The 13083-nt window shown below is 34.3% G+C and overlaps 1 protein-coding gene across 2 annotated transcripts in view; it reads right to left on the bottom strand.

Annotated features, from left to right (window-relative positions):
- LOC149237432 (potassium transporter 10-like) overlaps positions 1-8306 on the bottom strand; it is a 191302-nt gene extending 182996 nt beyond the window's left edge. The window contains exons 1-3 of one of the 2 annotated variants that reach the window (XM_089372657.1): positions 7928-8306; positions 7226-7451; positions 6667-6912 (exon numbers count right to left, since the gene is read on the bottom strand). In XM_089372657.1, the coding sequence (XP_089228783.1) occupies positions 6667-6912; positions 7226-7451; positions 7928-8062 (607 nt within the window). In that variant the 5' untranslated portion in view covers positions 8063-8306. The remainder of the gene's footprint in view (positions 1-6666; positions 6913-7225; positions 7452-7927) is intronic. The other variant, XM_089372656.1, reaches the window with a different exon arrangement.
- Between the last annotated feature and the right edge of the window lie 4777 nt (positions 8307-13083).

The following is a 13083-nucleotide window of genomic DNA, read 5'->3' as shown; positions in this document are numbered from 1 at the left end:
CCAGCGCAGCTGACGCAGATGCTCCCAGAGCTGACATAGGGCCTCTTGGGACTGACACAAGCCTAGAATGGTTAACGCAGGGCCAGCGTGAGATAGAGAGGGGCTAATGCAGTCCAGTTTGGGCAGACGCTGGGGTTGCAGAGTAGTTTTGTGCTGAGGAGCTGCCAGAAGGGTTTTCCGGGGTTTCAGCTAGGAGATTTCTCTCAAACTATGAGGTATAGCTGCTAAGGAAATTCTCTGTTGGGTAGGCCAGTTTCGGCACCCACATTGTACTCTGATATTGCTTAATAATAAAACCCTCAGATAGCTGCATTGGTTTTCCCACATTGGGTTTTTCAGGGGACATTGGTCCAAAAATAATGGTGTCATGTGGTGTGTTTGCGCTTGTTTCTTTTAGTTGTTGATCTGTAATATGTTGAGCATGCACTGGTGTTTATTTTCAGTATTTACTTTGTAAATAACTTGTTAAAGAAAAATAACAAGTAGGTAGGAATAAATCAGAAAAAGTGCATGAAGGGTTTCTAAACTAACTAAATATAGAAACTTCAACACCCCTAGCCATCCACAACCTACAAGGTTGACACCACAACAATTGGAAGAAAAAAGAGCAAAAGGGCTTTGTTACAGTTGTGATAGCAAATACACTAAAGGTCATAAGTGTTCTGAGAAGAAATTATTTTAAATAGATTGTGAAGAGGAGGAAGAAAAAGAACAAAACACGTCAAAAGAAGAGGATATACACCAGGAACAAACCCTAGAGAAAGAAGAAATGAATCCGACCATATCTTGTAATGCATTGGCTGGAATTACCACTCCTCAAACTATCAAGATAAAAGGGCATATCAAGAAGAAAAAGGTAATAGTGTTGATTGATTCAGGCAGTACCCATAATTTTATTCATTGTAAGATAGCCAAGGAATTGAATTTCTTCCTATATCCAGCACCAGAGTGTCAAGTGATGGTTGCAAGTGGAGGAACCATAAATTGCTCAGGAAAGTGCCATAATATCAAGCTATCCATGGGAGAATATGTATTGAATAGCCCAATGCTTTCCATTCCAATGGGTGGTGCTGATGTTGTACTAGGAGTCCAATGGCTACAATCCTTGGATACAATAGCTTTTAATTTTCAAGAACTTTTCATGAAATTTTCTTCAAAAGGAAAGGAAGTTGAATTAAGGGGTATCGCAGGGAAACCGGGAAAGATAATCAGCTCTAACGGAATGACAAAGCTTCTAAAGAAGAAACAACGAGGCATAATTACACAATTATGTTCACTAGAGGTTCCCACATCAAAATCATCTATTTCTCCAGATCTCCAAGAAGTCTTGGACAATCATTCCAAGGTATTTGAGACTCCCAAAGGCATCCCACCTATTCGTGATCATGATCATGCTATTCATTTGATTCCAGGAAGTGTTCCTCCAAACATCAGGCCTTACAGATATCCCTATGCCCAAAAGAGTGAAATTGAACGTATGGTTGCAGAAATGCTAGAGGCTGGTATAATTCAACCTAGTCAAAGTTCTTTCTCTTCTCTAGTAGTATTGGTGCACAAGAAGGATGGATCATGGCGCATGTGTCCAAATTATAGGGAGCTCAACAAGCTCACTATTAAAGATAAATTTCCCATTCCTGTCATTGATGAATTATTGGATGAATTGCATGGATCAATTTACTTCACCAAGTTGGATCTTCATTCAAGATATCATCAAATTAGAATGAAGACTGAAGACATTCTAAAAACAACATTTATAACTCACGAGGGTCATTATGAATTTTTGGTCATGCCTTTTGGCCTTACCAATGCACCTTCTACATTTCAAGGTTTGATGAATTCCATTTTCAAACCCTTCCTTAGAAAATTTGTGTTAGTATTTTTTGATGATATACTAATCTACAGCAAGTCTTGGAAGGATCATGTTCAACATGTTGACAGGGTTCTCAAACTATTGGAGGAGAAACAATTATATGCAAAAACCTCCAAATGTGTCTTTGGAGTACAAGAGGTGGAATATCTGGGTCATGTTGTTTCTCATGAAGGTGTTAAGGTAGACCCTAGCAAAATTAAAACCATTAAGAAATGGAAAATCCCCACATCCATAAAGCATCTGCGAGGATTTCTCGGGTTGACAGGGTATTCTAGCAATTTTGTTAAGAATTATGGGAGAATAGCAACCCCTCTAACAATATTATTGAAGAAAGATGCATTTTCATGGACTCCAAAAGAAATGAAGGCCTTTGAACATCTTAAAGAGGCAATGTGTCAAGCACCGGTCTTAGCTACACCAGACTTCACAAAAACCTTTATTGTGGAATGTGATGCCTCAGGAAATGGAATTAGTGTTATTTTAATGCAAGAAGAAAGACCCATTGCTTTGAAAGTCGTCCAATCAAAGGAAAGTATTTACACAAAGCTATTTATGAGAAGGAAATGTTGGCAATACTACATGCACTTAAGAAATGACAACCCTACCTAATGGGAAGACACTTCAAGGTAAAAACAGATGATGATAATCTTAAATACTTTTTAGAACAAAGATTATCTTCAAAAGAGCAGCAAAAATCGATCACAAAGATGTTGGGTTATGACTTGAAATCATCTACAAAAAAGGGAAGCAAAATGTTGTGGCAGATGCACTCTCAAGAAAGGATGAGGATGTGGAAGCATTTCTTTGCGCCATTTCCATTATCCAACCAGATTGGATAAACAAAGCAAGGGATGAATGGAAGAATGAGGAAGAAGTGTGGGCATTCATTCAAAAGTTACAACAAGATCCCAATATATCTGATACATTTAGCTGGAAAAATGATTCGTTATGGTACAAAGATCGGTTATACCTATGTAAGAATTCTCAACTCAAACAAAAGATTCTTAGGGAATTGCACGCCTCTCCCTTAGGAGGGCACTCAGGATTTCTAAAAACTTACCACAGGGTTAAGAAGGAATTTTTTTGGGATGGCCTTAAATCGGATATTCAAAAATTTGTTTGGTTTGCCAACAAAATAAAGTTGAAACAATTAAGACCCTAGGTCTATTACAACCTTTATCCATTCCAAGTCAACATTGGGAGGAGGTTTCAATGGATTTTATCACAGGTTTACCCAAGTCTGAAGGAAAGAGTGTTATCATGGTGGTAGTTGACAGACTTACCAAATATGCACACTTCTGTGCATTATCTCATCCATTTAAAGCAAGTACAGTTTCTATTGCATTTATGGAAACAATTCAAAAGCTACATGGAAACCCAAATATTATTGTAAGCGATAGAGATCCCATTTTCATTGGAAATTTTTGGACAGAATTATTTTCTTGTCTTGGTACTCAGTTGGTTCATAGCTCATCTTATCATCCTCAGTCTGATGGGCAAACTGAGATAGTAAACAAATGTTTGGAAGGATATCTTTGTTGCTTTGTATCTGATAAACAGACACAATGGGTCAAATGGTTGCCTCTGGCTGAATGGTGGTATAACACTTCCTTCCATACTGCAACAAAAATGGCCCCATTTATGGCACTTTATGGATATCATCCACCATCCATCACATCATATTTAAGAGAAAATTCTAAGGTTTAAGCAGTGGAAGATCACATCGAGCATCAACAACAAGTTCTCCAACTCTTAAAGAATAACCTCACGTTGGCGCAGAATAGAATGAAACAGCGGGCAGATCAACATCGCAACGAAATAAGTTTTGATGTAGGTGATTGGGTATTCCTACGGCTACAACCATATAAACGAAAGTCCCTCAAGCAAGCTAAGAAGGATAATAAATTATCACCAAAGTATTATGGTCCGTACAAGGTGTTGCAAAAGATAGGTACTATGGCATACAAATTGGAGCTTCCTGCAGCTTCTCGAATGCACCCAGTTTTCCATGTTTCATGCTTAAAGAAGGTTATAGGTGACAAGCTCCTAGTTCAAACAATATTGCCAGAACTTGATGAGGAAGAAAAAATCGTATTGAAACCTGAAGCAGTCAAAGAAACAAGAACTCGACAGCTACGAAATCGATCAATTTCAGAGTATCTCATCAAGTGGAAGAACTTACCCATTGAAGATTCCACATGGGAGAATGAGAATTTTATACAGAAGAATCCATAACTACTCAAGCGTTGAGGACAACACTTTTTTGAAGGAGAGGGGCATGTTAGGTCCCTATAATACTAGTGATTCTGCCATTAATATTGTCATTGTATCCCTTATTGTTATTGTTGTGCCCCTATTGTTCCCATATTGTTATTATTGTGCCCCATAGAAGCCCACTATTATTATTTTTATGCCCTTATATTATTATTGTTAGGTCGGCTTTGGTTATATTGTGACCGCTTCGACTCCTATATATAAAAAGGAGGTTTTGTCATTTGTATCATCCAAGAATTGTTCATTTGTGTAATATAAAGGAGGTTGCCCCCTCGAAGAGGCTGATTTCTAAGTTGTTGATCTATCTTTTCTATCTTTTTGTGAGTTGGTTTCATAACACCCCCACATTACACTAGCAATCAAATAAAGTCGAATTGCCTCCTAAGTCCCTAAGTCGAAAATGATGGGTTCTCTTCCTTAGCCAAAATTGTGCAAAACTATGTAGCAGCGCCCTGTTACAAATGTATTTGAGAAGGGACATGACACTTTCCCTCCACACCAAGTCAGCCTCCCATATCTTCGACCCCTTCCAACAACTTTGACTAGGCAGCAACTTCTGGCAACAGGCAGCTTCCAGCCATAGCAAAACTTAGGAGACTTCGATCTCCCAATCCAGACCACAAGAGATTTCGAACTTGTGTGTGAGAATGATGCTCCAAAATAATTCGATGACCTTCCTTTTATAGGCTTCTTGTCGGGTCGAAAAGAGTCCTTAGGCTGACTTGATCTTCTTCTAGGCCGACATGGTGTGGAGGTTACATAATTCATATTTGACTCAATACTTAACCTTTTTACATGATTCAAAAGCCCAAGAAGGGTCTCTTTAAATGTACAATAACTCTATAGACTCAAAATAAATCCTAGAAGTCCTCAATGGGGACTTTGACCTAAAACATGGTGACCCAAGCATGAAACCCATGCTTTAATAAGTCACAATAATAATAATAATAATAATAATAATAATAATAATAATTTTCTTTATTCTTTTGACAAGTATAGTACATGATGACTCAAGTACATTAATGAAGACCGAACATAGTTACATTTTCCAACATAACCTTCCCTTGAATGTATTGCAGCATCTAAAAGGTGATAGGAAGATCTTCTAGGTTTAGTAGTGCATGACCCTAGTCACAACCCTTAGTCCATTCATTACCTTCTCAAGGGAGACCTGGTTGACCCCATATGCCCAATGAAAAGACACTAGTCTCTAGTCATCCCATCAAAATTCCATACCCTAAAGTTTCACCAAAACCATTTTGTTAGATTTACTCTTGATATCACCTTAAAACTCAATGCATAAAATCCAAGCAATTTTAACTTACAAAGCCCCCCTTGAGCCGAAGGAGAGCTGACCTGAAGTGACAGTGCCCCCCTCTTAGTTTCTCTCAAATCACACTTGAGCTTTTCAGACTTTATCTCAAAAAGTGCGAGTTTGTGAGGATAACAAATATAATACATGTTCACAAATGTTTTCCATACTAAGTCTTATCAAAAGCCATTTCGAGTACATAATGAATTACCCTTTGTGATCTCATGTACCTTGATGATTATGCAACGACAACCATACCATCTCAAGGACTGAATGGTGAAGTCTATGATCTAATTTTTTTTTCAAATTACTGTGGCACCATTTTAAGAACCATTTTGCTCCAGCACCTGCTATAATGAACATGATGTTTTAAGGCACTATGGCCCTAGTATGAAATGAACATACAAAGTAACAATACTAAGCAGGTAACAGGCAATCCATGATTATATATGCCATGCACAAAGCATGTAAAACTGCATCACACCTGAAAATAACTGATCGTCTGAAGGCTGTATGTATCAAAAACTAATCATCTCATCCATATAAATCATTTTGTTTTTGTGCTTGTACAAACACTGACTATATTTCAGATGACCAAAATCCCAAGTATGCACTGATTAATTTATCAGTGATATTAATTGTCTTTGGGCGCAACTAAGCAATTTCGCAAATTTTCCAAAAACTAAAATGAATGCCATCACCAATTTTGGAATAATTTAAATGTAGTCGTGTGCTTTCCAAGAAAAGGAACCTTTTATGCAATTCTCCAAGCATCGAGCTCGTGGAATGTATATGCAGCTCTGTTTAATTCCATGGGACACAACTGTGGTTTCAGGAACATTAATATAACTGTTTATTCTATCCCTTCTTTATCAATCTCAGACCTCGAAGAATCCTACTAAAGTTGTGATTGGGCCAAAATACAATATATGTCCATACTTCTCTAATGGTTCCACACTAAACTGAATCTGCATCTGACATTGACTTAATGAAGCCTAAAAACTCCACTATTAAAAAGAGATCACACACCATCCTAAACTCTAAAACAGCTGCAAGGCGCCATAAGAATAGATTCAATAGATATTTACAACTGAAACAATTTTTCCAACTGGAGTGACCAGCATCTCGTTGAGCACTCTTATAACCCAAACCCATTGCAAAAAACGAACAAAAATGCAAATGTTAAAATCCAATTTAAGTTAAGCATTACCTGAGATAGCAGGAGTAAAAATTCCATCACCGATGACCATGCAAGTGCCAACAAGTACAAGAAGTAGAAGTGCATTTTGACGGTCAACTTTTGCTTCCAGCCATTTCTTTGTTCTTGCAGCAAATGACTTATCTTCAATCTTTCGCCTGCTATAAGTTGTGAGTTCTTCATCTGTGCGGTGTTGATTCGGAATAGTGTTCACTTTAACATGCCGACAGAGTAATGAATACAGAGCAAATGTGCCACCTACATCACAGAAACGTGATATCTTAAGAGCCCTTGTTAAAATTGCATTTATATGCATACTAAAAAGCAAGTGACAGGAAAAGAAATTAGATAGCCTTATAAAAAGAATGGCCGAGTGAATTTTTCAAAACAATTAACAGAAAGTTCTAGCCTAAACTTTGGAATTGTCTATTGGGTTTGAATACAATCACCCAATGATATTTAGAATGTAAGCCTAATGGATAGTTACAAAATTCGCAAGGGCCAGGAATATGCAGGGCATTTTGATTTTATCATATGCAGTCTCCTATGCAAAGCCATAGTGTCATGTTACCTTCTCCGTTGTCATTGGCCCTCATGACCACAAAGACATATTTCAGAAGAGGAATTAGTGTCAAAGTATATATGATTAACGAAAGAGCCCCCATCAACTCTTCACGATCGCGGACACCATCAGGAAATGTGCTATTAAAAACATATAGAGGAGATGTGCCTAAGTCTCCATAGACAACCCCAAGGCTCTGAAATGCAAGACGCAGAACCATCAAACCCGACAACTCCTGCACATGAAATACAGAGGATCAGGATATTACTGCTTTTTATATTTGATAATTGCTAACAAGCACTTTAACAGCCAAAGCTTCACGATAGCTATTTACTCCGGCCAACCTATCAGGCAATTTATGGAAATAATAGTATATATTATAGTCCAACGAAGCAATTTAAGATTGTAAATGCTATTCAAGATTCCAGTTATTGTGATTTGTAAAATGGTTCACTCTATCTATCAAATTAGGAAAGGAAGAATCTACTACAATGAGTGTGCATATTGTGAACATATTTTATGATTCAGAATCTTTTAACTGCAGTCGAATTGTTGTCCTTTTCTTTGTGAGATTTATTTGTCCTTATTTCAATTGAAGTCCTCCAATAAAGTTTTCTATGATTTAATTCAATCTAATGTTGAGTGAATTAACTTGGAGATAGAGGTTAGCTAGAGTGGAACAGCCACCATTATTTTTATATTTTGACTCACCTTCTTTACGTCCATGCCTCTGATATGTCCGGCCTCTGTATCTTCAATGGGTTGATCTATTTTCTGATCCAGAGACCACATGCGCCCTTTGTCACTACCATTCATTTCAAGATCTTCGCCAATCTCTGTCTCCATTTTCTGTTCTGCTGATGCTGCTGCTTCTGTCTCAGATTGAGGAGGGTGAGTCCCAAGGGAATCGAACCTTATACCTCACCGTACCAATCATTGTCATAATTATTATTATTATCGTCCATACTTCTGATCGACAAATTTCAATTTCCAGACCCTTATCCGCCGCCTCTCGCGTCTTGGCCGCGTTCACCGACCACATGTGTCGCTGGCAGGAATCGACCCACGGTCGATGGCTTTCCATTTCTCGATGCCGTCCACAAACGTTCCTTCGATCATGATTATTAAAGCAACGTGACTATAAACGACTGCTATTGCATCCACACATATTGAATTCCACGTGGCAGCCGGCATTCGCTGACGTAAGCAGAACGTCACGGCGTGGCATTTCCCGTCGCGACGTAAGCAGCGTCGAGATCATGCACGCGCTTGCATTATTTGGGCTTTGAGATAATTATTAAGGTGGGCATGATTCCTTTTGAAATGTTAAAAAAATGTAAGGGGAGGGTGAATTTTTAACCACAATGCTAATCAATTAAGTGGAAACCGTCACTTGATAATGATGAATAATGACATTGTGGCTGAGCATTATATTATATCATGTATTTATTATTGATGTGACATTTAATGCTTTGTCATGGATCATCTATTTAAATAAGAATGGTTAAAACAATCCCTTTTGATATAAAATAAAGTTTTTTAATAATATAAAAATTTGACTATAAAAAACCTATGTTTACACTAATTTATAATTAAAAGTTATATATATATTAAAATATCAAATAAATAAAAAACAATTCCTCTTGAAATAATGCCACTTGCCCACCTCTGCAATTAGGTTAACAAAAAGATGCTGGTTGCCTCTGCATCTCGTTACAAATAGAATATAATACAAACTTACTATTTATATATAATGATTAAAGGTTAATCCATCATATGCACCTTTGACCAATTTTGGATTCCCTCTTAATTGTCCATGCGTTTATCCTTTTATCATATTAAGAAAACTAAATTAGTGCCTAGTCGAGTTGTCTTGGAGTTAAAAGAAATGGTCCATGGGTTTATTTTTTATCTTATTAAGAAAATTAAATCACTGTCAACTCCAGTTGTTTTGGAGTTAAAAGAATTTTTAATGATGTTTGAATTCAACCTTTTATGATTTATAACTGGTTAATTTATGAAGATTTTTGAAAAAAATTATATTGAAAATATTTGGTCGATGCATTTCGGACTAGTCAGTGTGGTTCATTTTTAGATGCAAATTATTGCTAACTTCATTTATCTTGAAGTTAAAAGAATTTCTTATTATATTTGCGGCTGACAAGATATAACTTATTCGGACCAGAGTGTGGTTCATCTTTACATGCAAATTATTGCTAACTTCATTTGTCTCGAAGTTAAAAGAATTTCTTATTATATTTGCGGCTAACAATATATAACTTATTCATTTTTTCATTGACTTGCTATAAGTTTTTCTTTAACTAAAATTTTAAAATCTATCCAAAGTTTAACATTATGAAATTAAATTTATTATTTTTAAATAAAATTTATTTCTATTTATCTCAAATATGATTGGTTGAAATGTCTCCCCTCTTATTGTGTAATGATGGCAAGAATTGACTTTTGTGTACTCTATTATTAATTACTATGTACTATATCACTAATTACTACAGTTATATAAATAATTTGAAAAATAACATTATATATTAATTATTATGTACCATAAACACAAATGATTTGTAATTAAATTAAAAAATTCCATATTTTCATTAGTGTAAAATATTGAATAGACAATTTTTATGGGTTTTATTTTTTAATTTACAAAAAAAAAAAAAATTGAAAATATAAATTTGCAAAAAATGTAAAAATAACGTGTGCACAATTTGTACAAGTCTCACTTTGTACATGTGTACTATAATATAAACATTATATTAAAAAAATTGTCATCATTCAATATTAAATAAGTAATTATTAACTTGTTATCATTCACTTCAATATCAATTATATATATATAAACTTTATCTACCAAAATAATATTTATTTATATTAAAAAAATTAATAAAAAAAAATTAAACAAATATTCATATAACTCATTTTGCAATTTCATTATTGTTTGGAGTACATACAACACATCATGACATTAAAATATTTTATTAAACTAAACAGCAAGGAACGCTAGCTATGCGGCATTGTTACATAGTTTTTTTTTCACTAAAATTTCTAACAAAATCTCTAATGATATTTAGATGCACACAATTTGATAATTAAATTAAATATAGATAATGTTATTAAATGACGCGGATTAATTTATAAATGAAATGGTATTTTTTATTGGAATCTGGTGATATAATTTCAAACAAAATTATAATTTTTTGTTTTTATAAAATATATTTTGAATAACATTCTGAATAACCTTATAGTATTTGAGTTTTATTGAATAAACAACTTAAATTCAAGTTAAAAATTTCTATCAATTTTTATTAAAATTAACCAAAAAAAATTCATTTCATCTATTTAAATTAACAAAAAAAAATCATTTCATTTATTAATTAAAATCTGTGAAAAAATATTCAAGTGAAATTAAATACCCTTTAATAATATTTAGATGTGCACAATTTGATTTATAAAAAATATTCAAGTGGAGTTAAAAACCCTTTAATAATGTTTAGATGTACACAATTTGATCCTTATAAATATAAGGAATGTTATTAAATTGGTTTTTCATTAAAATGTAACATTCTCTATCTCTAAGAAATGATTTGTTTTGGGCCCGGAAAAGGAAGGTGACATAATATTCAAGTGGAGTTAAAAACCCTTTAATAATGTTTAGATGTACACAATTCGATTTATAAAAAATATTCAAAGTGTAGTTAAAACCCCTTTAATAATGTTTAGATGTACACAATTTGATCCTTACAAATGTAAGGAATGTTATTAAATTGTTTTTTCATCAAAATGTAACATTCTCTGTTTCTGATAAATGATTTGTTTTGGGCCCGGAAAAGGAAGGTGATATATTTAAAATAGAAAAATAATTTATTTTGGACTTGGAAAAAGAGTGAATGTTTATGAATTTAAATATGAGTGAAATGACTTGTTCCGGCTTCGAAAAGGTAGGTGACATATTTAAAATGGAAAATAATTTATTTTGTATTTGGAAAAAGAAAGGGAGTTGTTTTTTAATTTATTTTGTATTTGGAAAAAGAAAGGGAGTTGTTTTTAGTGTGATTTTTTTTGAAGTTTTTACGGTAGGGTTTTCTGGTCTAATTTCTCTAAAATCCTGTAGGAATTTATTGAAATCACAAGCTTGATGGGTAATTCTATGCAATCGAAGTGCCCTAGGGTTTTTCCAGGGTGTTGAATCTATATATATAGTAAAAAAAAACTAGTTTAAATAACACAAATCAAGAGCCCTAGGGGTTTTCCAGGGTGCTGAATCCATATATACAGTAAAAAAAACTAGTTTAAATAACACAAATCAAGATTTCACCTCAATTTTTTCCGTGAGATTACGGCACTGGAAAGGCACTGGAAAGTCCAAAAAGTCCTACTAAAGACAACTCCAAAAAAAAGTGACATATTTAAATAGAAAAATGATTTATTTTGGATAGGGAAAAATGAATGTTTATGAATTTAAATATATATAATTTTTTAAATTAATAAAAGTTAAAGTAACAAAATATTAAAAATATAATTTTGATTTTTAAATAATTTATATTTTATGTAAGCATATTATGTTTATAATTTTTATATATTAATTTTTTGAATAATATTTATAAATATGAATTTTAATGGTTTTTTTGTAATTTAATATTTTTTTATTAATTTAAGAAAATGATATATTGTGAGGAGTTTGCAAAATATAAAGATATGGTCTCATTCCAATTGGATTTGTTGACCATTAGATATATACGTAAGAGAATGGAAAGAATTTGGTCAAAACTATCTTGCTTCATGTCGGAGCTTACCATGCACAAAATTGGTGAAAAATCAAAAGATACCCAACTTGCCTCATTACTGATTTCTTTCATTTGGGTCATTGACATCATTACCTCGATCAGTTGGGCAATGAAATGCATCATGGATATGAGATTCCATGTGTGCATTCGGCCTTCGAAACTATCCATACGCTCTTGCAACCTCTGTTGATTATGTCTGAGAGATGCTTGGCGGTCTAGGATACGTCCCTAATTATGCAATATGTCTGCAAAAAAGCTAACCAAATCATCATGGCCTGTCTACTGAGCTTCAACAAGTTGCTCCTTCGAGTGTTGTAGAAGACAAATTTGTGTCTCTAGAGAGTCAAAGGGGGCCGGCAAGTCCACTCGTTCCGAAGAGTCACAATGAGAGACTTCGAGCTAACCCTCCTCCTCCTGACCCCCACACGCCTGTCTCCTCTCCCCTAATGGCCACCCCTGCAACGAGGTCTGTCACGTTGTCTCAGCGTCCCTCGCTCAGCAAAAGTCCAACAAGTGGTATGCTCTGAATATGCTACCTACAAACAGAAAATAATCGTTGACCCCACCCAAGACGATGACATGTATGAAACTTGCCCACTCCAAACTAAGAGAGGATTTCAGCATGCCCCAACCCTGGTCACCTTTCCCATACACCACCACGGACATAATTAAGAAGAGAAAAACTGCAAGGATGAAGCCAAAACACCTTGCACGAAGCCTCTTCCTAGACCTCCAGAACACCTATAGATTAAAACGCAAGAGGACAACTAGTCCAACCCCACTCTCTCTAGCAAAGAAAGCAAGCTAGACCAATATGAATTTTAATGTTATTAATTGAAGTAATTTTAAATAAATTTATATGAAAATATAGATAATATGATTTTATAAAAGTATTTAATTAACCATATAAAAGATAAAATAAAAGTAGTTATATTAATTAAAATTTTGTAATATTAAATAATAATAAGAAAAGTTATATATTATTATAATTCATTTTTTATTAGTTAATTGGGTTTATTTTAAGTGATTAAGAAGAATGATTTTTACCATTTTTACTAAATTCAATTC

The sequence above is a fragment of the Pinus tabuliformis genome, chromosome 8 (genome assembly GCF_031772625.1).
Source record: "Pinus tabuliformis cultivar Carrire ecotype Pingquan chromosome 8, CPIR1, whole genome shotgun sequence".
Lineage (NCBI taxonomy): Eukaryota > Viridiplantae > Streptophyta > Pinopsida > Pinales > Pinaceae > Pinus > Pinus tabuliformis.
The sequence above is the reverse complement of the archived record's forward strand: the minus strand, read 5'-3'. Positions and strand labels throughout refer to the sequence as shown.